Raw genomic sequence first — 22,567 nt, 5'->3', positions numbered from 1 at the left:
CTCTTCATTCCCGGGCCCTGGCACCTGTCCCAGCTACCAACCCTCCCCTTCATTCAGGGAAATCCTTCTAAAATACCACCTGGACCATGTCACTGCTCTGTTTGAAGCCTTCCAGAATGATTACCTCACACCTTCACTGCTTCTACCCTGCTCCAAAACCTTCCACGGCTCCCCTCTGCACTGAGGGTAACATCTGGTCTCTTCGCCTTGGCCCTCGAAGGCCTGTGTGATTGGGTCCCCGCCCACCTCTCAGCTCAGCATCTCCTGACCTGCACGCTCCACGATGACCAGCCACCCCGCACTCCACACTGTCCTGGAACGCCCCACTCTCTCTTGTTCGCATGCTGGCCCCTCTGCCTCGAGCATTTTCATTCCTCTAGAGCTGGCTGGTGCCCACTCATTCTGTAGGATGTCTGTCCTCATGCCCAGCCCTTGGCAGGCCTCCCCTCAGTATAGCCCGGGCACCCCCACAGCCCTTGTGACCCACGAGCTCCCTGGAAACAGGCTGTGTCCCTGGCCACCACACCCCCAGCACCCAGCAAACCCAGTCACGTCCTATCTATTAGTCACACCCGCAAATAGAGGGGGTGCATGGCCTGTGGGCAGCCACCATGTCAGGACCAGGCTCTGGGGCCACAGTTAGGAGCCTGTTGTTCCCGCCGCATTACTATGCGCCTTCAGAGACGGGAACCCATGGTGTTTATGGGGCACCCGCCGGGCTGCTAGATCCATGCCTCACAGCAGCTCGGCAGCGGGAGGCATCCGTTCCACTGAAGGGTGAGCCGCCAGTGCCCAGAGGGGTAGGACTCGCCTGGAGACCCACACAAGCCCCACAGCTTCCAAGATTCACCGGATCCAGACCCACTCGGCTGACTCCAGTGCACGTCCCACCATGCACTAAGTCTGGGGCTGGGTCAGATTCTTCTCTGCATTCCCCAAGGCACCTGGCCCAGAGCTGGTGACAAGGACTATGGCTCTGGCAAGAAGAAGGAGTAGGACCCTGGCGGCGGAATGGAGATGGACGGGAGCTCAGGGCGGGCACTGGCAGGACGATGAAGATGGTCCCATCAGCCACCAAACTCTCCACTCCACCCTGACTCTGGCCTCACCACCCACCATGTGGACACTGCTGCAGTGCCTTTCCTGGCCCCCAGGCTCCCTTTATCCTCCTTCCCCTGTAGTCTCCCCTTCCTCTGCCCCAAGGCTCTCCAGGCCTTACAGAACAGAGTCTGGGGTCCCTCATCTGGCCTCCTCTGCTCTGACATTGTTTCTGCCCCCACACTGGCCCCAGAAGGCATGGTGGCCGCGCCCGAGTGTGGGGGGCACAGGACACGGGCAGGTACATACATTAGCTGCTTTATTGCGCAAAGTTGTGGAGACTCAGTAAGGCACAGAGTCCCAGAAGGGGGCGGCGCACCCTGGGGGATGTGGTCAGCGCCACCTGGGGCCTCAGTGCTGGGGACCCCATCCTGGGGAGTGGCTCTGAGGGTTTGTCTCCTTAGGATCCCTCTCCGGGAGAGCCTGAAAATAAGGGCCCCTTTTTTCCCAAGAGGGCGAGTGCAGGGGATGGGGGACAAGGGTAAGGAAGAGGCAGCTCTGTGGTCTGGAGGCAGTGGGAAGGTGGGGCTCAGGTTTGGGTCTGAGGTTCCCTATCCCCAAAGGCACTAAGAACAGGGGGCCCAGCTCCAGAGCAAGTCCTGGAGGTGGGCTGGGGTAGGGGCTCAGCGTGGCTGACTCCCTGAGCCCCAAGGCACCAGTTGGGCGGGCCGCCTCAGCTGAAGTCCCGGTTTGGCAGGAGGAGAGGGGCCACCAGGGTCCACAGGTAAAGGAGCAGCCCCGCCCAGCTGGCGCAGATCTTCACCCACACGGCGGTCCACGTGCTGATCAACTTCCGGGTCTCGCCGGGTCTGGAACACACCATTGTCCCAGTGACCTCAGTCCTGGTCCTAACCCTACGACCCAGTTCTGACTCCTGACTTCGACTCTGGCTCTTACTCTGTAACTCTAGCCCCCCCATCTCTGATATTTTTGATACTAGGCCTTGGTTCTGTCTTTGACCTTAAATGTGGCTTTTGATTAATACCACAGACCTGACGCTGACCTCAATTTCAACACTGACCCCAGTCCTAGACTCTAATATTAATACCTGACTCCTGGTCCCTGCCTTTGGGACCCCAGAGCTCCTGACCTTAGTCCTGACCTCCAACCTTGACTCTGACCCTCAATCCTATAACTCCATCCCTGAACCCTGACCTTAAGACCAAGTTCTGATATCTCTGACCTTAATTCCGACCCTTGACTCTGTAACACCAGTCCTGAGCCCTGACCTTGTTACTCTGATCTTAGTTCCGTGACTTGACAACTTCAATCCTGGCTTTATAGCCTGCTAACCCCAATTCTAACCAGAAGAATCAAATCTGTGGCTTTATATGGCCCCAGTCCCCAACCCTTGACTTCAGGACTCCTATTCTTGACCCTGTAACCGATTCTAACCTCACACTCTAAATCCTCATCCTCCGAGAGTCATGAATCCCAACTCTGACCTTATACTCTTGATCTGTAAGCCTCATCTGCCCTTGCACAGGACCAGCATCCCCTCCTGTAACCGCCCCCCCAACACCCTATCTCAGGCACTTAGGGAAGGCACAAGCCACTGAGCAGACTGGCCTGGCAGCTGGGGCCTGGATGTGCAGACTCTGCGGAGGGTCCCAGACAGACCCCTCTGTGGCCAAACCTGCCGCAGGCATCAGGAGAAGCCGGGATAGAAGGAGGGGCGTGGGGGAGGAGAGAGGATGTATGCGGCGCCCACGCCTCTCCACAGCCCACACAGTCCATGCCCGGCCTGGGTTCGTGTACCTGTACCAGTTGGTAAGGGTCATCATGATGTGCAGGGACGCAAGCACCAGGCAGAAGTGGAAGAAGGAATAGCTGTAGGTGACGCCATCCTGCTCATTGTCGAAGGCCTGGCCCCGGCACTCTGCCACCACCTGCCGCTGCTGCATGATCTCTGGCGCCGACTGGCCCTCCTCTGTCTGCATCAGGCTGTTCACCTGCCGGTGGTCCGAGGAGCGCAGCCTGTCGGGGAGGGAAGGGAGAGACAGGGAGGAAGCCCCCGGGGGCCTCGTGAGCCATGGCATTGGTCCTAAGGGTGGGCATGGTGGTTCCAGGCCCTTGGGGCCTGGTGACCTGGTGGTGAGGCTCTGGGCCCACCCACTCACTGCTCTGACTCTGAACACCACTTCCACTTCCTGTGTGGCCTTAGGCAAGACACTTAACCTCTCTGAGCCTCTGTAAAATGAGGGGTTACAGTACCTCCCTTGTAGAGCTGCCAGGAGCAGTAATAAGGTAAAGCCCTCAGCACTGTGCCCAGCACAGAGTATAAACTAGAGAAACAGGCGCTGTTATTCGGGCTGTCCGACTGCCAATCCCGAAAATATGTACTGAGTACTGCAAGGGACCATCCCCAGGACAGCATTCACTGGCCATATTAATAATGAAGAGTACTCATTTGCCACTAAGTTTGTTTTCCTTCTAGAGTAGTTTTACTAATGACGTCCCCTTTCTTCATGTTTATGATAAAAAAAAAAAAAAACCCACCAGCAGTAATGATTTTTTTGGTCATTTCTGTAATGAGGTCTTAATGTTTTAAATAGTATTTAATAGAGTGAGACACACGGGCAATTCTGAAAATCCAACTCACATTTGGGAAAAAAAAGTGACCCAGAAGGAGATGGGGACTGCATCCCACCATGCTGAGAAGTCACCCGCGGAGCTTCCCCTGACCCCTGTCATCATCAGACATCATGGGGATCTCCAGCGCTTGGGAGCCCAGGTCCTGGTGACACGGCTGGACACGGCAGCCGTCCTCAGTGGTCCCTGTCCTTGTGGCTGCACCTGCTTCCTTGCTCTCTGGGTTTTAAGAACTGTGTGCTAAGGGGACACCTGAGTGGCTCAGTCAGTTAGGCGTCCTATTCTTGATTTTGGCTCGGGTCACGATCTCAGGGTTGCAGGATCGAGCCCTGTGTCTGGCTCTGCACTCAGCAGGAGGTCTGCCTGAGATTCTCTCTCTCCATCTCCCTCTGCCCCTCCTCCTGCATTCTCTCTTTCTCTTGAATAAATAAATAAAACTTAAAAAAGCACTACATTTTTTTAAGCCCCCTGGGCTCTCAGAGGCACAGCCCCGTGACCACAGTCCAGGGAGGTGAGTCTGGGGAGCAGCAGGGGTGCCACTCTGAGTCTGGGGGCTCTGCAGCCACCATGCAGGCTCAGACAGGGGGCCGCTCCTCCTGAACCTCCCGTCTCCTTATCTGTACAGGGAGGGGATCTGGGTCTTCCCTGGTTGAGAAAACCATCAAATGAGGCAACAAAGCGTGACTTCCTCAAGCTTTGAAAAAAGGGCGAAACAAAATATGAAACAGCCTCAGAATGTTGGGAGACAGGTGTGCTGCTTAGAAGAAAACATGCCCTGCCCGGAATGGATGGACGACTCTGGGAGGGCAGGGGAACTGGGCAGAGGCCTCCTCCAGGCAGCCATGCAGGGATGGAGAGCAGCGCCGGCCGTGGGCCCCGCAGTGCCCCACAACAGCCACTCACTTGCTGCCCCCCAGCTGTGCAAACTCTCCCAGTTACTTGCAATAAAAGCAAACAATGATTTGGCACCGACTACTTGCCAAGTTCTTTTCTAAGTGCCTTATGCATACTAACTCATCGACTGCCCTTCCACAACCCTGCGAAGTAGGGACTATTTTTATCCTTGTTTGACAGATAAGCAAACCAAGGCACAGAAAGGTGCAGGGACCTGCCCAAGATCGCCCCGCTGCTAAGTGGTATGGCCAGGTTCAAACACAGGCAGTTTGGCTCCAGAGTCCACACTGATAAGCCCTTGCTAAGAGGCTCCTTTAAAAAAAAAGCTGTTATGTGCTATTCAGTCTGAGCTGCCCTCTCCCAGGTGACATTGTGGGGTCCCCATCACCCCTGGCATTGGAGGTTACCATCCTCCATCATCACAAAAGCTCAGAAAGGTGAAGCCACTTTCCCTGAGACCCCACAGCAGGTGAGTGACACAGCCCACCCCTGCTGGCCGCAGTCCAGGTTCTTCCCTGGTCCCCCCTCCCCGCCCCGAGGTGCCTTCACCCCACTGAGCTGGACACATGCCAGGCTGGTGTGCAAGAAGAGGGCTCTGGGCCAGGAGGCAGCATCCAACCATGCCCCTGCTGCCCAGTCATGCTGAACCCTCAGAGAGATTCCATTCTGCACGAGCACAGGGCTGGACCTGTGTTTGCTAAGGGCGCCTTCCTCCTTGGTGTCGGGGCTCCCATGTCCTCCCCTCACTCGCACGCTCAGGCGAGTATGATGCTCCCCCAGAAGTCAGATGCCTCCCCCATACCCGATGAAGAGCGTGCACAGGATAAAGACAATGAGTCCCACGATGTTCGGGGCATCCCACCAGTGAGTCTCGTAGCCATCAGGGCCCGCCAGGATCGTCCCGTTGCCGAAGTGGGTCAGCAGGTGGGGGTTGCATTTCTGGTCTAGAGATGGGAGCATGGTCCCCCTCAGCCCCTGTAGGCCAGGTCTGAGGAAGGGTCGAGAGCCAACCCGAATGAACAGACAGACATACAACTGACCATCCAAATCCCAGCAACAGACAGCACTTGGCAGACAAGCGACAGAGAAAAGAGTTCCAGAAACAGCTAGGGTCCTCCTACCTCCCTGAAGGACTAAGAGGGGGTACAGGCTGGGCTGAGATGTCCCTGTCACCTGTGAGGGTCCCCACCCTGCTGGAAACCTTCTGCTGACCCAGGAATGAGCCCAGGCTTCCCCAAACCCAGGCCTGTACTCACCGGGGACACTGGACAGGGCAAGCCAGGTGACAAACATGGTGTAGAGCGTGATGACCGAGGCCTGCAGCAGACCCGAGTTGGGCTGGGCTTCCTGGTAAGAGCGGTCCATCAGGAAGAGCCCCGTCAGACCTGGGGCGGGGGGGTGGGGGCGCCCCACCTGCACCTAGCTCGCTCACACCACACCGGGGGACCTCAGGAGCCCCCGCCACCCTAGAGCCATCCCATCCCACACCCCTCAGGAGAACACAACCCCTGGACCACCCACCCACCACCCACCTTGCCCACTCAAAGGTGGAGTCCTCGTTCTTTCTCTAACAGACTATCCCTGTCGCTCCCCTCTGAGAACGCCGCCCCAGAGCGGCACCCGTTCACATTCTGAATTAAAGCCCTCCTTGCTTTGCTCCTGCCTTCGTTTCCACCTGCCCCCACCCCCGCCAGCAAGCTCCTCCCCACCGACTGCGCTCCAGCCAAGCTGGCCTCCTCTCTGTCCACAGAACCCACTAAACCCTCTCCCACCTCAGGGCCTTTGCACTCGCTGTGCCCACTCCCTGACATGGTCCTCCCCAACGTCTCCACACAGCCAGCCTCTCCTTGACTTTCAGGCCTCAGCTTGGGCGTTCTCAGTGAGGCCCGAACACCCTCACCCCCGCGGCAGCACCCGCTCCCCTCCCTGCCGCCCCCCCCCACCTTTGCCCACTCTCTTTTATTTCCCACATAGCATGTAGGATCCCAAATTATCTCCCTTGGCCTCGTCTCCTGCCAGCTGTTCTTCCCCACCCTCACCACACACACGCTTGGAAACAGGAATCCAAACTTGGATAAGCAGCGCAGGCTCGGGGTCCAATCTGCCAGCGCCGCCCCCTGGCTCACCCCCCGCCCCCCAAGCTGTGTGATCTCAGGCGTGTCTCTCTCCTCCTCTCAGCCTCCCCTTACTGGTCTGGAAAGTGGGGATGATGGTGATGCCCGGACTACGTGACAGGAGAGGGCATGGAGCTGTTGTTAGTCTCTCCTCACAGCTACATCCCAACATCTCCAAGAGCCCAGCACACAGCAAGCGCTCTGGAAGTCGTCGCTGAATGAATACTGATTGCTGTGTGAGCTGGGACACAGGCATCACTCTCTCTGGGCTTCAGTTTTCTCACCGGGAAATAGAGGCTCAGATGAGAAGGGAGGTTCCCCACCTTTCTGCTAAAGACCCTCAAAGGCTCCCCAGGCTACCTGTGAAACCCCCAGTGGGCTGAGATCTCATCCCCAACCGTGAGGCACTGCTGGGCTCATAGGGCTCTCTTGCTGAAGAGCTCACGATGACCTGGGGGGCCCACCCGTTATGCCAGAGGGTCTGGGACTGGGGCCTGCAACAGCACCTCCCAACACCGCTTGCTGAGGGGATCTGGGAGATGTCACACAGGGATCCTCCCTAAGGGTCTCCCGATTTCCATAAAGACAACAAGGATAACAATAGTTAATACCTGATAGATATCTATAGGCCAGGCCCTGTTCTCTGGGTTCACAAACTCTATCTCAATCCTGCAAATAACTCCAAAGCGTAGGTATTACCCTCATTTCTACATGGGAGAAGAGAGAAGCACAGAGGGGGTAAGGCACTTACCCAAGGACACCCAGCAAGTAGCCATGAAAGCTATGACTCGAAGCCAAGGAGGCCAACTCGGGAGCCCACACCCTTAGCCTCTATGACTGATGGCCTTTCCCCAAGACCCCCAAGTTCCTACCAGAAGTCCCCCCACACCAAGGGGCCCGGCGTCAGGACGGGCAGAGACAAGCAGACTCACCTGGACCTTGGGCAGGACAGCGACAATGGAGACACAGAAGCAGAGAGTGAGGTTGAGGCCAATGAAGACCTTGCCTTCGTAGCAGGTGCCGGGATGAGTGTAGTAGATGAACAGCAATGTCACGGCTGTGATGGACAGCGTGTAGAAGAGGAGGGTGAAGAAGAAGAGGCCTGGGCAGGAGAGGTGGCGAGAGGCCGGGTCAGGAGGCATAGAGACCCCCCCACCCTCGAGGGGGGCTTGTCGGGAAGCCCCATGTGTGGGCCCTCGGCTTCCTCAATGGAGGAATGATATCAGTGTCCGTCACTCACCAGCGCCTGGATGAGCTGTGGCCCCATCTTGAACTAAAAGGACTCATTTGCCATGAATAAGTTAACCATGGAAAGAAATACAGTGAACACAAGAGTCTTTCATAAAGTCCCCTGGCCGTACAGGGACCCGCTGAAGCCCAGCACTCTCATCGTAGAGACTGGCCGCTTTCGAGAGGCATTGAAACCTAACCGGCCCCTCACTGAGCCCTCCTCCTTGGTCAGCACAGGAGAATGGAAATGGAGCTGAGCGGGGACCTGCTCTGCCCCCAGGGCTTCAGGGACCCAGTGTTTTTCCGTTTGGTCTGGGCTGGCTGCGTGAGGCCCATCCTGCAGGAACCACTGAACTAGACCCCACCAAGGCCTCTCTCCAGTCCGGCTCCCCTCTTACCGCCCCCCAAAGTCACCCCAGGACCAGCTGCCCCTGCCCACACACACATCCCCCCTTCCTTCCATCAGGCCCAGTGGGTTCCACTGCTGCCCCAGAACATGGGCCACTCCAGATGCCCCCTGAGGCTTTCCTCCAGCTTGGGGACCCACTGCTGCTCAGGCTATGACGACATCCGGACATCGCTCACCTGCATACCAGGCCCGGGAGTCACACTCCTCGGCCTTGCACAGCCACCGCTGGTTCCAGCAGTGAGCGAAGTCGATGAGCAGCACCAGCTGGATGAGGGTGAAGAGGAAGGAGCCCACGACACCGAAGTAGAACCAGACTGCGTGGGGAGAGGGAACAGGGGTGAGGGGGCGAGGCAGTGGGGAGGCAGCCCGAGAGCCAGGCTTTATGCCATGCCCTGCATTGGGGAGCCTGGGAAGTAGCAATATCCATGCTCTCAGGGACCCCCTAGGCATGTGCGAAGAGGCAGCATGGCAGGGCATGGGGCAGGGGTGAGGCTGGCCCCACCCACCTGCCCCCCAGCCCACCGCCATATCGCCCAAAGGCCATGTGGCCAAGCACCAGAGCGCTGTCTCCTACCCAGCCAGCAGCAGCCTGAGGTCTGTGTACGGAGGCAAAGCGCAACCCTCACCGGGGCTCCTCCCTCTGGAGACCCCACCTCCCTCCTGGGACCACCTCCCACACAGGCCCTCCCACCAAGACCACCTACTGTTGGAGAAGGAGCCCTCAGGGATATAAAATGCGCCCACGGTGATGGCCACCAGGATCAGGAACTTAAAGAACCAAAATCTGTTGGGGGATAGACCAGGGCACTAAGTGGGGGGAGGGGACCAGGGCTGGCCCCCAGAACCCCTACCCCCAAGAGCAGGTCCTGGGTCCTGGAGCAAGTGAAGAGGGGTTTTCTGATGGTCTGATGAGCATAGTCTGCCCCGGCCCTAGAAAAATCCCTGAGGGACAGAGGGAAGGACTAAGTCAGAGCGATGGTGGCCACCCAGGTTCTTGTCCCAACTGTGTCACTTAAGTGCTGTGTGGCCTTAAGCATGTTCTCACCCTTTCTGACTTGTATTTCTTCATCTGAGAAGTGGAAAGAGCTAAATGAGCTGATCGCGGTGCTCTGGTGGCTCCTGAGTCTGGGGCAGGGCCCGGACACCGCTGGAGACCGGTCAGGGGCAGAAACTACGGTGGGGGTCCCGGCTGCAGGCTGGGGGGGGTGCCCTCACCCGTTCTGGATGGCAGCCCTGGGGTCCCGGCTGCTGCGCACGCAGATCATGAACAGGGTGAAGAGGAAGAAAAAGGCCGCCGTCGCAAAGCACATGCGGTAGACGGCGCGGTGGCCGAGCAGGGAGCCACAGTCGATGTGGCCCTGAAGGATGACGGGAGTCGTTGTGGCCCCCTCCTCACACACCCACGGCAGCTGTGGGGAGACAGAGCAGCGTGAAGGCCCCCTGCCCGCAGAACCCTGGGCCAATTCTGCCAAGGCTCCCCACTTCCCTGCCATCTGGACCCCCTCCCAGCCCTGGGGCTGAAGTCCTGTGAGTGGCCCCTGGGGACAGATCGTGACTCTCTGCTTGCTTCCCTGCTGTCGCCCCCACGGCCTCTGGACCGCACGGCACTGTGGGAAGCAGGACTGAGTGTTCTCCCCACCACTTACGCCAGAACCCCCGGGGACTCCAGGGGAAGGTGAGATTCCAGGGCTTTCTCAGACAGAACCAGTGTTTGAGGTGCAGTCCGAGAGTCTGCATTTCTAGCACACTCCCAAGGGCATTCCCACTTCCCCGTACACTGAAATGTCAGAGCCACTGGCCCAAATACGGCCCCGGGCCTGTGTCAGGCTCTGAGATGCTGGGATGAAGGAAAGACTGAGGACCCCAAACAGGGCTCGAGAACTAAGGAGGGAAAAGCACGGCCCAGGTGGGGGACAATGATGATCCATTGTCCATAAGATTCTCCAAAGGACCCCAGGCTTATGAGAAACAAACTCTCCTCCCTACATGAAGAAATGCCCCCATCTCCACCCCCGGGGACACTCCTGCCCAGCCTTCTCGATGAGCTGGGACCTCAAATCGCATGCCTCCTCCACCCCAGGCCTGGAGCACTGGGCCTGCACTTGAAAGCTGGGTCCCACGGGCTGCCCCACCCCCTGCCTGCCGCGGGACCCCTCACCTTGTGGAGCCGACTCTCCACGCTGGGGCTCAGCATGATGATGGACACCAAGACCCCCAGGAAGAGGAAGGCCGTGAAGATGAGACGGGTCACGGTGGAGTTGGGGCTAGAGGGGCAGCAGCTACACAGGACACAGGGGGCAGAGCCGCAGAGGCAGGACACCTGTGGGAAGGACAGGGCCATGGTGGGGGGACAGTCCCCTTACTCCCTGCCTCCTCTCCTCTTCCTCCTCCCCCTTCCCCTTCCCCAGCCAAGCAGGAGCACCCTCTACCTGCCCTCTCCATGTCTCCAGATCTTTGCCAAGCCTGCCCTCCCTGGACCAGGCAGGGGCGCCCTCTTCCTCCTCAGACATGATCCCATCGAAGGTTCAAGCCCCAAAGGGCTCCAAGGAAACCAAGTTTCGAAAAGGTTGGGTCACGCTTTTCTTGGGTAGGGGGAGGCAGCGTGGTGAAGGATGGATGGATAGATGGATGGATGGATGGACCGCTCCAGACCAGCTCCAACATGGATAAGCTGTGCAGTGGCCCTATACACCTCACTCAACCTCTCTGAACCTCAGTTTCCTCTTCCATAAGATGAGAATCATAACAGTATCAACTTTTCACAGGAATTTTAAATTACAACACACTCCAGCTTTCTTTTCCCCCCTCGCGGTTTAGCGTTTCTCCCTGGGACTGGCTTTCTCGTTTAACTCATGTTTGTCCACCTCCTGTTTCCAGCATGTGAGCTCCGCCAGGGCCCGGGGTTTGGTTCGCTGTGTAGACCCAGCTTGGCTCACAACAGGAGCTCAGGGATTATGGACTAACAAATGTAACGTGTTTGGCGTGGACCCAGACACATGTAAAGTCCGCAAGGAACAGTCGGCCTGGGATAACCATGTGCTGAAGGAATGGAAGACAGAGTCGTGAGGGGCTGAGATCTCCTGCTCTGGGGTTGGCCCTGTCCCGGACAGCAGGGACGGTCTTCCCCTCCCCCCATTGGCCCCTCCCCTTCTCCCAGCTCGCTGCCCAAGCTGCCATCAGCCCCTACCCTCCCTGGGGCCAGCTGAAATCATGTGGGGCCTGGTGAGGCCACTCTGTTCCCAGCTGGCATCCCAAAACAGACTGACCCCTCTGGGGAGGGGACCTACATGCAAACACATCCGGTCACCAGTTTCTCTCCCCTGAGACCACCCCAGCTCTTCACCCAGGTATGTAAGAGTCAAGAGCTCTCAGGAAAGACACCCAACAACCATTCCCCCGGTCATGGTCGTTGTTGCCCTGAGTGTCACTGACAGGGGCCTACTTCAGACTGGGGATGCAGGGTCCCTTCCTTGAAGAAGTGACATTTGAGCTGAGCCGAAGAATGAGGGGGCCCTCCCCCAAGCAGGGGGAAGAAAGAGTGTTCCAGACAGAGGGAGCACAGGCAGAGGGCAGCTCTGGGGCGGGCAGGAGCTGGGCGATGGAGGAAGAGAAAGAGGCCCCTTGTGGCCAAAACTTTGGGGGCAGATGGCGAGTGGCAGGTGGGGAGGTCAGCCAGGCTGGCGGGGCCGGGCCGCCATGTGCAGAGCCCTGGGGTTGATCCTAGAAGCAGAGGGCATCCATCGAGGGTCTGAAGTTAGGAGGGACAGGAACAGGCTTACGCTGAATGACCGCCTCAGTGGAGGGCAGGCTGAAAGGGGCACCTTCCTCCTCAGAGACCCTGCGGCATTCAACTTTCTGGAATGGTCTCAAAGTGTGCGACACACTCTGCTTGAGGTGTAGCTGCATTCCCGTCTCCCCTTCCCTTCCTCCCAAGAGCAGAAACGCCCCTGGAAATGTTCCTTGTTACCCATCTCTCTCACCTACAAGGCCAAGTACAACATGGTGGCTAAATGGAACACCGGCAGAATGAATTTCCTCTTCATGGTTCAAATCCTAACTGGCCCAGCAACTCCTGGTTACGTCTTGCAGCTCTCACCCCAAGCCCTGCCCTCCACCCCTGACTGCCTTTTGGGGGTGAAGGGATAAGCAACTGCCAGAAACGTATTTTATAAACCGTAAAGAACATTCTGGCTCTGAGACAGACTAGCGATCAGCCCCGTTTTACAGATGAGGAAACCAAGATCAGAGAAGTTAAGATGATGCCAGAGCCACCCAGCAAGAGGACAGCAGTACTAAGATTCAAGAAGAGGGACAGCATCCCTTTAGGAGTTGCTGGGTCCCGCGGTCAGCCCCTTATCTACATGACCCCATCACTGACGTCCCGCTTTATAGAGGGGGAAAATGACTCGGAAGAGTGACACGACCAAGGTCACAGGGCAGGTAAGCCAAGGAGCTGGGGTTCAAGCTCATGTCCGTCTGTATCAAGGGCCCACTAGCTCACTGATGGCAGTCTTACTTAATTTCAAAATATCCCAGGGATGGAAACAACCCCTCGGCTGCCAGAGGAAACCCACAGTAGCCCACGAGCACGGTCTTGGGAACCATTTGTTAAAGTGCCCAAGTCAGGGCCTGGTTCTGAGTTGTTACCACTTCAATCTGAGACATTTGACACATAAGAAAAACGGCCCCATGGCCCTCGGGGAGCCTAGCCTTTCAATTCACCCTGATTCTTGGAGATCAAAAGCCAGGTGTTCCTGACATCCGCAACCTCAGGATTTCCAAGGGCAAGTAGCCAGAGAGAGGAGGTCAGGGAGAGAAAAACACACAGCAGCCCCCACCCCCGCCCCCACCAGCGGCTGTTGACGCATCCCTGGAATCGCTCATGCCTTCTGACCCAGTCTCTGCTCCCCTAGGCATCCCTCCTACAAGAACCTCCTCTTGCATAAGTACCAGCCCCCAGGGGTAAGGGCAGACGCGTGCATACGCACACACATACACGCACACAAGTTCACTGTGGCACTGCTCATACCTAGAAAGTACTAGGGGGGATCTTAAAATAACTAAATGCCCATCCGTACATCATGGTCCCTACAAGGGATCTCCACTAAGTGCTACAGACCTGTAGGTAACACTTAGAGGGGTACATGTAACAAAGTATAGGGAAATATCAATTCTACCTCAATAAAGCTGATTTTGTTGTTAAAAGAGAAAATTTTTAGATTAAGACGAAAAACCAAAATAGGCACAAAGCTTTGGGTTTTATGAGCTTATTAGAATCTCAAGAGACTGCCAATAACCTACATGTCCTGTGCTAGGGGCCCGTGGTGGTCCCTTTACTCCATGGAACGTTACAGGGGCAGGAAAGAAACAAGTCACCGGGACACAGGGCAACACAGACTAACATTTATGACACAAGGTGAAAGGCCAAGGCAGACATGACATTGGTCCTGTGCTAAGATTACACTCCCGCCCCCAACGGGGCTCAGGGGAGTAGCAGCAACAGAGCAACACCGAAACACGGGGCATGGTTTCGCAGTAGCTGGTTCTTGGAATGGGGAATCAGCTCTTAGAAAGCCCTGAGTCTTATAGTTTTCAGGCTGCAAGTCTCCTTGGCATTCATCTGGTCTGGACTATCTCTAATGAAGAATCACCCAGAAGGCAGCCTTCGAAGCTCACCACCCCCTGAGGCGAGCTGGACAGCTCTGGAACCATGTGCGGTTTGGCCTGGTGGGAACAGGCTGTCACCGATCACTCACACTCTCTTCTGGTTGCCCCGAAAGCCAGGGATGTGGGTTCTCGGGACCATTCCTCGGGCACCAGGAAGGCAGGGGAGGCTGCTAGGGTTGGGGCCACAGTTTAAAGTTGTTTTGTTTCAAATAAACTGACCTAGGAGCACCTGGGTGGCTCAGTTGGTTAAGTGCCCACCTTCAGCTCAGGTCATGATGGAGTCCCGCGTCAGGCCCCCTGCTCAGCGGGGAGTCTGCTTCTCCCTCTTCCTCTGCTCTGTGTGTGCATGTGCTCCTCTCTCTCTCTCAAATAAACAAAGTAAATCTTAAAGATAAATAAATAAACTGATCCTCCACTTCTGGGTATTAGTCAAAAGCAAGGACTCAGACAGATACCTGCACACCCATGTTTATAACAGCATTATTCACAATAGTCGAAAGGTAGAAGAAGGCCCCCCTGTGTCCATGAACTGATGTATGATCAATAAACACAGTGTGGGATACCCATAAAAGGGACTATTAATGAGCCTTAAAGAGGAAAGACATTTTGGGGGTGCCTGGGTGGCTCAGTGAGTTAAGCCTCTGCCTTCGGCTCAGGTCATGATCCCAGGGTCCTGGATCGAGCCCCACATTGGGCTCTCTGCTCAGCGGGGAGCCTGCTTCCTCCTCTCTCTTTCTGCCTGCCTCTCTGCCTACTTGTAATCTGTCTGTCAAAATAAATAAATAAATAAATAAATAAAAAGGAAGGACATTTTGACACCTGCTACAACACAGATGGACTGTGGAGACATTGTGGCAAATGAAATAAACCAGACACCGAAGGACAAATGTCCTTTAATTCCACTGATATGAGGACCTAGAGCAGACAGATTCACAGAGTCAGAAAGTAGACTGGGGGCTTCCACGGGCTGGGGAGAGGGGCATGGAGAGTTATCAATGAACGGGTAGCAAGTTTCAATTGGGGGAGGATGAGAAAGTTCTGGAGATGAATGGTGGAGATATTCTCACAACAACGTGAATGTAATTAATGCCACTGAACCACACACTTAAAAATGGTTAAAATGGTCCGTTTTATGTTATGTGTATGTTACCACAATCGGGAAAAAGGAGGGATCTGTTTTCAAGGAAAGGTAAGAAGTCAGCCAGGTGAGGAAGAGGGAAATGTTCCTACAAAGGGAACAACAGCACGGGCAAAACTGCAAGAAACACTCTCTTAGGGGCAGCTATCAAGAGAAGAAGGCAGAAGGCTGATGCAAGTGTTGGCCAAGGTCTCTACGGGCCGCGCCAAGGAGTCTGCACTTTTCCTGAAGGCAATGAGCAAGCATCACGCAGGAGAAGCGGAGCATCAGATCTGCATTACCGCTTCGGCCACAGATGGAAGACAGATGCCGGGGGCGGTGCCCAGTACCTCTAGGAACAGGGAGAGCGAGCTAGCAGAACAGACGCCAAGGAAAAGGAGGCAGAGCCTAGAGCTTTTCTTGTGTGTTTCAATCCACAATATTTCCCCTTTTGGATACTACCGTTCATTTGGGATGATATCAGTTCAATATCATGAAAATCAATAGGTATTTTTTAAAAACTTTAGAAGGTTTATTTATTTATTTGACAGAGAGACACAGAGAGAGAGAGGGAACACAAGCAGGGGAAGTAGAAGACGGAGAAGCAGGCTTCCTGCCGAGCAGAGAGCCTCGATCCCAGGACACTGGGATCACAACTGGAGCCTAAGGCAGCCACCCAGGCGCCCTTGATAACCATAAAACAAACAAACAAACAAACAAATAAATAAATAAATACACACACACACACACACACATACACACATACACATATATTTGATATATATAATATGTCATGGTACATCATATATATGTCATGAAATAAATTACAAGCTTCTTGAAAACTAAACAAAAGTTACAATGCAAATTTCTTAAAATATTTTATTTTATTTTATTTTTTTATTTGCTAGAGAGAGAGAGAACACAAGCAGAGGGAGCGACAGGCAGAGGGAGGAGCAGGCTCCCCGCCGAGCAAGAAGCCCGATGTGGGGCTCCATCCCAGGATCCTGGAATCATGACCTGAGCCGAAGGCAGAGGCTTAACTGATGGAGATACCCAGGCGCCCCTAAAGATTTTATTTTTAAGTAATCTCTACACCCAGCATGGGGCTCAAACTCACAGCCCTGAGAGCAAGAGTCACATGCTCTGCTGACTGAGCCAGCCAGGTGTTCCTAAAGTGGTAAATTTTTATGTGACGTACATTTTGTCACAATTGGGACAAATTGGGATGGGGTGCACCTTGCAGACTCTGTGAACAGCTCCAATACTGGCCAAGCCAACCGGGGAACAGAGGAAACCCAGCAGAAAAGCAGTCGGCCCCCCGAACTACTCAGGGCACACGCACCACCGCGGGCAGCACTAATAGATGACCTAGTCTGGGCATAGCCACCAGCTTGCAGGAGAGCCTTAGACAGGTCTCTTTTCCCTGCTGTGGGACTCAGTTTCCTCAGACATAAGATGGGCTGCTGGGCAGGGCAGTGAAGTGGCTCAGAGCCCAGGTCTACCGTCAGTCCCAGTGTCCCTGGTCCCCCACTTCTTCGAATGTGATCTGGAGCACTTTCTCACTTCAGGATGCTTACAGCGGCCACTGCAGGCCAGCTTCGTGCGAAGTATGTCAGCGTGCCCCCTCCATCCCACTTAATCCACACAGAGCACCATTGCTCTCTCCACTTCTTCACTCTCTGCCCCTGAGGGAGGGGTGAGGGGACTGTGGCCGCAGTCACACAGCCGGGGAGAGGCCACGTCAGGATCTGAGTCCCATCCTCTGCCCTTCCATGCTCCCTTGAATGCAGAGCACAGACAGATCCAATGGCATTCAGATATTAGACAAGGCCCTCCCTAGGCATTTGCTCACCGTCTAGGCCACCAAGTGTCGGCTGGCCTGGTGACTCCCACTGCATCATGGGCCCATCTTACCTCCTCTGAGCCAGGGCTTACCCTTGGCCAAATACAAATGCTGACTGAAAGGCATGATGGGCAGATGCAAATGGGTCATGCCTGGAAGTCTTCTCCCTAGATCCACAGACTCCAGAATGTTCCCCCAAAGATGCCCAGGAACCCCCTACTAGAACTTTTCTCCTATGGTGCACATCTCTGTTGAAACAGGTTGTTTTTGATTTGTTGTTTCTTTGGTTTTTTTAAGTAGGCTCCACACTGGGCATGGAGCCCAGCACAGGGTTTGAACTCACAACCCTGAGATCAAGACCTGAGCTGAGACGAAGAGTCAGTTGCTTAATTGACTGAACCACCCAGGCGCCCCTGAAATAGGTTATCAGTGTCCAGTAATACCCAACTGTACCACTTAATACTGCGTGGCTGTGCGGAAATCACCTTCCCTCTCTGATCCAGTTTTGTCTGGATCATTTCTGTCTGTCATTTTGTCTGTCATTTCTGTGAAATGGGAATCACGAGAACTGCCTCACCGGGCCTGTGGCTAAAGTGAACGAGAAGACACACACACAGAGCTCACCACACGCTGGCTTGTGCCACCACTGAACAGCACCGGGTCCTGAATGAGGACACCCTGGTCGTGGCTGCTATTGGTATCATTAACGGAGATAAGGCGACTGTGTCAGAGGGCAGGCGAGAGAACCAACCAGACAGCACGGCAAGGGCTCAGCACAGTGCCTGGCATGTGGTAGGAAATCAGTAAATGTCTGAGGTCAGGAGCCCCAGGGAGGCCACTTGAAAGGAGGGACAGGTCCCCTGCAGACATTAGATACTCACTAAGTGGACCTCCCAGTTCTACCCTGGACCAGCGCTGTCCCTCAGGCACCGGGGATATGAAGGGAGGGAAGGTGTGGGCGGAAGCCTGGACCACGAATCAGATTTTAATCTTGACTGTCCAGCTTCCCATCCGTTGTCTGTGCAACCTACAGGAAGTCAGCTAACCTCTCTGAGCCACAGTTTGTTGAGGGTTTGAGCCAGCCTGTCAGGTGCCTTCTGGTCCCAGCGCTGTAAGATTCCATGACTCAGTGGCCAACTTAGGTTGCAAAGGGATTCTCCACCCACTCTCCAGGAGGTTACAATAGTGCCACTCACCGTGGCCAGTAAGTAGGTGGGGCACTTTTCCATCTCCCTCAAACAGAACCGTGGAGGAGGCAGATAGGGAGACAGAGGCACAGGGAATTGGCAAGTGGCCTCTCAGCCTCTCCACATGGACCACTCCCAGGCCAGCCTGGCCAAATGGAAAACAGGTCAACCTCAAGGAAGCGCTCTCTCCCCTACCAGGAAGCAAACCCTTCCTGGCCAGACCCAGCCCAAACCTAGAATTCGCTGGGCAGAAAGGAATCTCAGAGACCCGTTCTTCATTCCTGTGGGCATGGGCCCACACATGCGCACACATGCTTCACAAGTAGGTAAATGGAGGCCCATAGCGAACAAGAGAGTCCAGGGGCCCACTCTAGAGCCTCTTGGTGCATACATCTTTCTCAGAAAATGATTGCAAAGTAATCTCCAGATCCCTAAGCTCACCAACCCTACAGCCCATACACACACACACACACACACACACACACACACACACACACACAGAGGAATCAGGGACAAAGGAAAGCAAGTCCTGAGATTTGCAGCCACCAGACCCCCCTCTTCTCTCCGCTTCTCTTTGTGTAGGGCAGAGGGGGAGGGAGCTGCCTGAATGAACCTCAGATTTAATGAGGGGAAGAGGGAAAGGAGAGGGGGCTGGGAAGAGGGAAAGGAAAAAGGGCCTCCCAGCTCCTCCCCTTTGCTGGCTGCAGCCCCAAAGCAGTACCCCACCACCACCACCACCCGCACACTCTAGCCTCCCTCAATTCCTGGGTCTTCCAAGCCAGAGCTGGGCTTGCTGGCAGTTGGCAACCCAAACCCATCTCACTCAAGCGTTGCTTAGGAAGGCGGATAGGGGCTTCCTCTCCACCCCCATTTCAGGCTCCCGGGCCTAAAGGCTTGGGCTCACTGGGGAAGTCCCCAGGACTTAGAGTGAGCTAGTCTGAAAGAGGCAGAGACCAGGATGCAGAAAGACAGGCTGGACCATAGGACAGACGGACACCCGTCAGGCAATGACTGATGGAGAAGCCACGGACGGACAAAGAGAGCGGGATAAACAAATGGACAGAAACAAATGTCCGACAAATATAAATGCGCAAATTGAGGTCGGCGGGCCGGGAGACAGACTGACGGACGGATTGCCAGAGGGACAGAAAAAGACACTGCAGAGTGGGGCAGGGACTAGGCGGACCACACAAAGAAGTAAGAACGTCTGAGAGAGACGACAGGCAGACGGCGAAAATGTCCCCAAGTTGGGCGAGGTGGGGCCCCAGCGCGCACCCCCAGCCGGGGTTCTGGGCCTCAGTCTCCCCAGTCCCCGGGAGGGGAGCCCTCCCAAGGCCCGCCCCTCCCCCCGCCCCGCCACCCGGGCGCGCCCCAACCCCTCCCCCGCGGTAACCCGAGCACCGGACACCAGCTGTCCCCGGCGCCCGCTGGTCCGGGATGGGGGTGGGAGGACCGAGGGACTGGGGGACCCGAGGGGCGCGGTGGCGGGGTGCGGGCCCAGAAAGACAAGTTTGGAGGAAGGAAAAAGAAGAAACTATGTGGAGGAAGAAGACGGGACAAAAGTGCGGGGCCGAAGAAGGAGCGGGCGGCGCGCGGGTGGGTCAGGACTCACGCAGCTGAGCACGGAGCAGGCCCCCAGGCAGGCCCCCATGGTGGCGGCGCGGGGCACAGGGCGCGGGGTGCGGGGTGCGGGGCGCGGGCGGCGGGATTGCTGGGGCTCCGGGCGCCCGGTCCTGGCCCCGCCCCGTCCCGGGCGGGCCCCGCCCCCGCCCCCGCCCCGCCCCGCCCCGCCCCACCTGCCGAAGCCTCTCGCAGCTTTCCGACGACGCTCGGAGCCTCCGGGGACTCACCTGGGGCAGGTGTGCCCGGAAAGACCGGTAGGGAAAGTGACCTGGCCTGGGACTCCCGCAGCCATGTGAGGCGTGCAGCGGTACCCGACTCTGCCCCGGCTTCAAGCCCTGTTACAAAGCGAGGTTTTGGAAATACCGAGACCTGGGTTCAAACCCCAATGAGGCCACAGCGCGACCCTACAACACAAGGGGCAGAAGCCAGGTGATGGTCACCCCAAACTCCTTGGCGTAGAGCCGCCACCCAATACATAGGTGTTGTATGGTGCATGATCTGATAAAGAAACTTGGGCAATTCACTTCACCTCTCGGAGCCTCAGTTTCCCCATCTGTAAAACGAAGATACCCACCTCATGGGGCTGTTCCAACACATAGTAAATGCCTGACAAATGGGAGCTCCTCATCATCCCTGTTTCTCCTAACACCCTGGCCTCACACTCCTTCAGCCATCCTTCCCTCCACCCACCCCTTCTTCAAGAACTACTGACTCCTGTCTTGGTCCACACGCTCCCCTGAGCCATTCCTGCTGGCTGGCTTATTGCTCCCCAGAGATGCCCAAACGCTGGCCCCCAGCTAAGCTAAGGAGGTCAGAAGGGTGGGTGGGTCACATTCCCAGCCAACTGCCCCATACAGGTAGGTGAGGGAGACCCAGAATCGGGGCTCTGTAATTATTCTCAGTTTACCCTCCAGCCCTCTCTTCTCTCAACCCTGGACAGATAATGTTAGGGCAGGAAGTCTAAGTGCCTCACAGCTGGCCCTGGGGCCAGAGATCCGGCCTGACTGCCCCTTGGGTGATTCATGGAGCCAGGCTATTAACTGTGCCCAGGACTGTTCTACAAACACGCCCTACATCTTCCTTCCTCCCCACTTTTGTCCACATGATGCCCTCCCCTTGGAAAGTCCTTTTTTTCTCCTTACCACCCACCCCCGGCTTTCTGCCTCCGGAAGCCTCGCTCACATCCCATATCCTAGTGAAGAGAACCACTGCTATCCCCAAACCACTACCTGGCCCCATTAGGAATGAATATCCTCCAACTTCCCTGAGTCTCTACCACATGGACCTATGTTACAGTCTTACAAATAACTCAAGTTACCAGAAAGCTGGAGCAGGTGCCGAACTCCTTCACCTACATGGTCCCATCCAAACCCCACAATCACCCTAAGAAGGAGATTCATTCCCCACTCCATCCAGTTTGCAGATCGGGAGACTGAGGCGCAAAGTAAAGTGACATGCCTCCCATAAGCCCAGCTCTGAATCAACATTGGCTGTGATTATTGTGGTTGCTGTTTCTGTTGCTCACAGGTCAGAAGGGCAGAGCTAGACGATCACCTGGCCTGGCCTTGACCTTGGAACCCAAGGCCTGTCCCTGACGTCCCACAGCCTCTCTTGGAAAACAGAGTGGAAGATATTCTCTCTTTGTGCAAGAATAGGTGCGGTCCTTCCCTAGTCCGAGACCTATTCTCTATTAGAGACCTATTCTCTATTCTCGAGGAGTCACGCAGGGACTGTCCAAGTCTGGCCACCCCTCCCCTGACCTGGGTCCAGCACCAAGCCCAGCACACGGGAAGTGGTCTTGCGGAATGAATGCATGTCTGAACCTCCGCCCCAAGCCCAGTTTCCTCAACTGGTTGTGACCAATGGTCTGATCCCAAAACAGCCCATCCACGGTCCTCCTCTCTCCAGAAATCCTTTGCGTCTGCAATGCCACCACACAGTCTAAAGGGACCCTTCCCACAGCCGTCCACCCCACCCAGTTCAGCATCATTTGATACTTGTGCCCCAAGGGCCAGACTCTTCCTTCCTCAGCCGCTTCCCTTCCCATGGCCTGATCCAGGAGAAAGCACCCAAAACCAAGACAAGCCATAGCTGAGACTCTTCTTCTATCAGAGCCTCTGTTACCCTCAGCCATCCTGGGGGTCACTTCACCTCCCTCCCCTCCCCTGAAATGGAGATGCTTATCCTGCTTAACCTCCCAGAGCTGTTGGGAACATCAAGAAAGCACTGGAAGAAATAGGCAGTTGTCTCAAGGGAGGACGGGTTTCATGGGATCTCAAGTATTTTTTTTAAAGATTTTATTTGTTTATTTGACAGAGAGAGAGAGATCACAAGTAGGCAGAGAGGCAGGCAGAGAGAAGAGGGGGAAGCAGGCTCCCTGCTGAGCAGAGAGCCCGATGCGGGGCTCGATCCCAGGACCCTGAAATCATGACCTGAGCCGAAGGCAGAGGCTTTAACCCACTGAGCAACCCAGGCGCCCCCCACCTGGTTTTAGATTACAGTTTTCCAGAGCAAGGCATCGCACTGCCCTTGTCCTGATGCCACCCCGCCCAAGATCCCCAAGACCTAAGCAAGGGGCCGTCGAGGCCTCTTGAGGCCCCCATGGCACCCTACAAGGAGGGGCCAACCGAGCTGCAGATAACTTACCGGGTTGCCTCGTCCCGGTGACGACTCCTCCTCCTTCAGCCTCACGCTTCTCATCTGTAAAAGGGAGACCATAGTGTTTGCTCGAGCTACCTCAGGGGATTATTGAGAGATGAAAGAGGAGGTAGATAAAGTGGCTTCATTACTTCT

At 55.8% G+C, this 22,567-nt stretch overlaps 1 protein-coding gene across 2 annotated transcripts; it reads right to left on the bottom strand.

Annotated features, from left to right (window-relative positions):
• Positions 1–1,340: 1,340 nt before the first annotated feature.
• On the bottom strand, positions 1,341–22,474 carry SERINC2 (serine incorporator 2). Of its 2 annotated transcripts, none has more exons than XM_059376970.1 (10): positions 22,421–22,474; positions 10,496–10,657; positions 9,553–9,746; positions 9,042–9,121; positions 8,514–8,651; positions 7,631–7,800; positions 5,841–5,931; positions 5,387–5,528; positions 2,857–3,075; positions 1,341–1,907 (listed from the first exon to the last, which is right to left on the bottom strand). In XM_059376970.1, the coding sequence occupies exons 1-10, from the start codon at positions 22,472–22,474 to the stop codon at positions 1,772–1,774; spliced, it is 1,386 nt and encodes a 461-aa protein (XP_059232953.1). In that variant the 3' UTR covers positions 1,341–1,771. The 2 variants fall into 2 exon arrangements, with proteins under 2 accessions (XP_059232953.1, XP_059232954.1); XM_059376971.1 differs by lacking the exon at positions 22,421–22,474 and adding an exon at positions 19,764–19,890.
• Positions 22,475–22,567: the final 93 nt, after the last annotated feature.

This window comes from Mustela nigripes, chromosome 14 (genome assembly GCF_022355385.1).
Source record: "Mustela nigripes isolate SB6536 chromosome 14, MUSNIG.SB6536, whole genome shotgun sequence".
Lineage (NCBI taxonomy): Eukaryota > Metazoa > Chordata > Mammalia > Carnivora > Mustelidae > Mustela > Mustela nigripes.
This window is presented reverse-complemented; position numbering and strand designations above follow the sequence as displayed.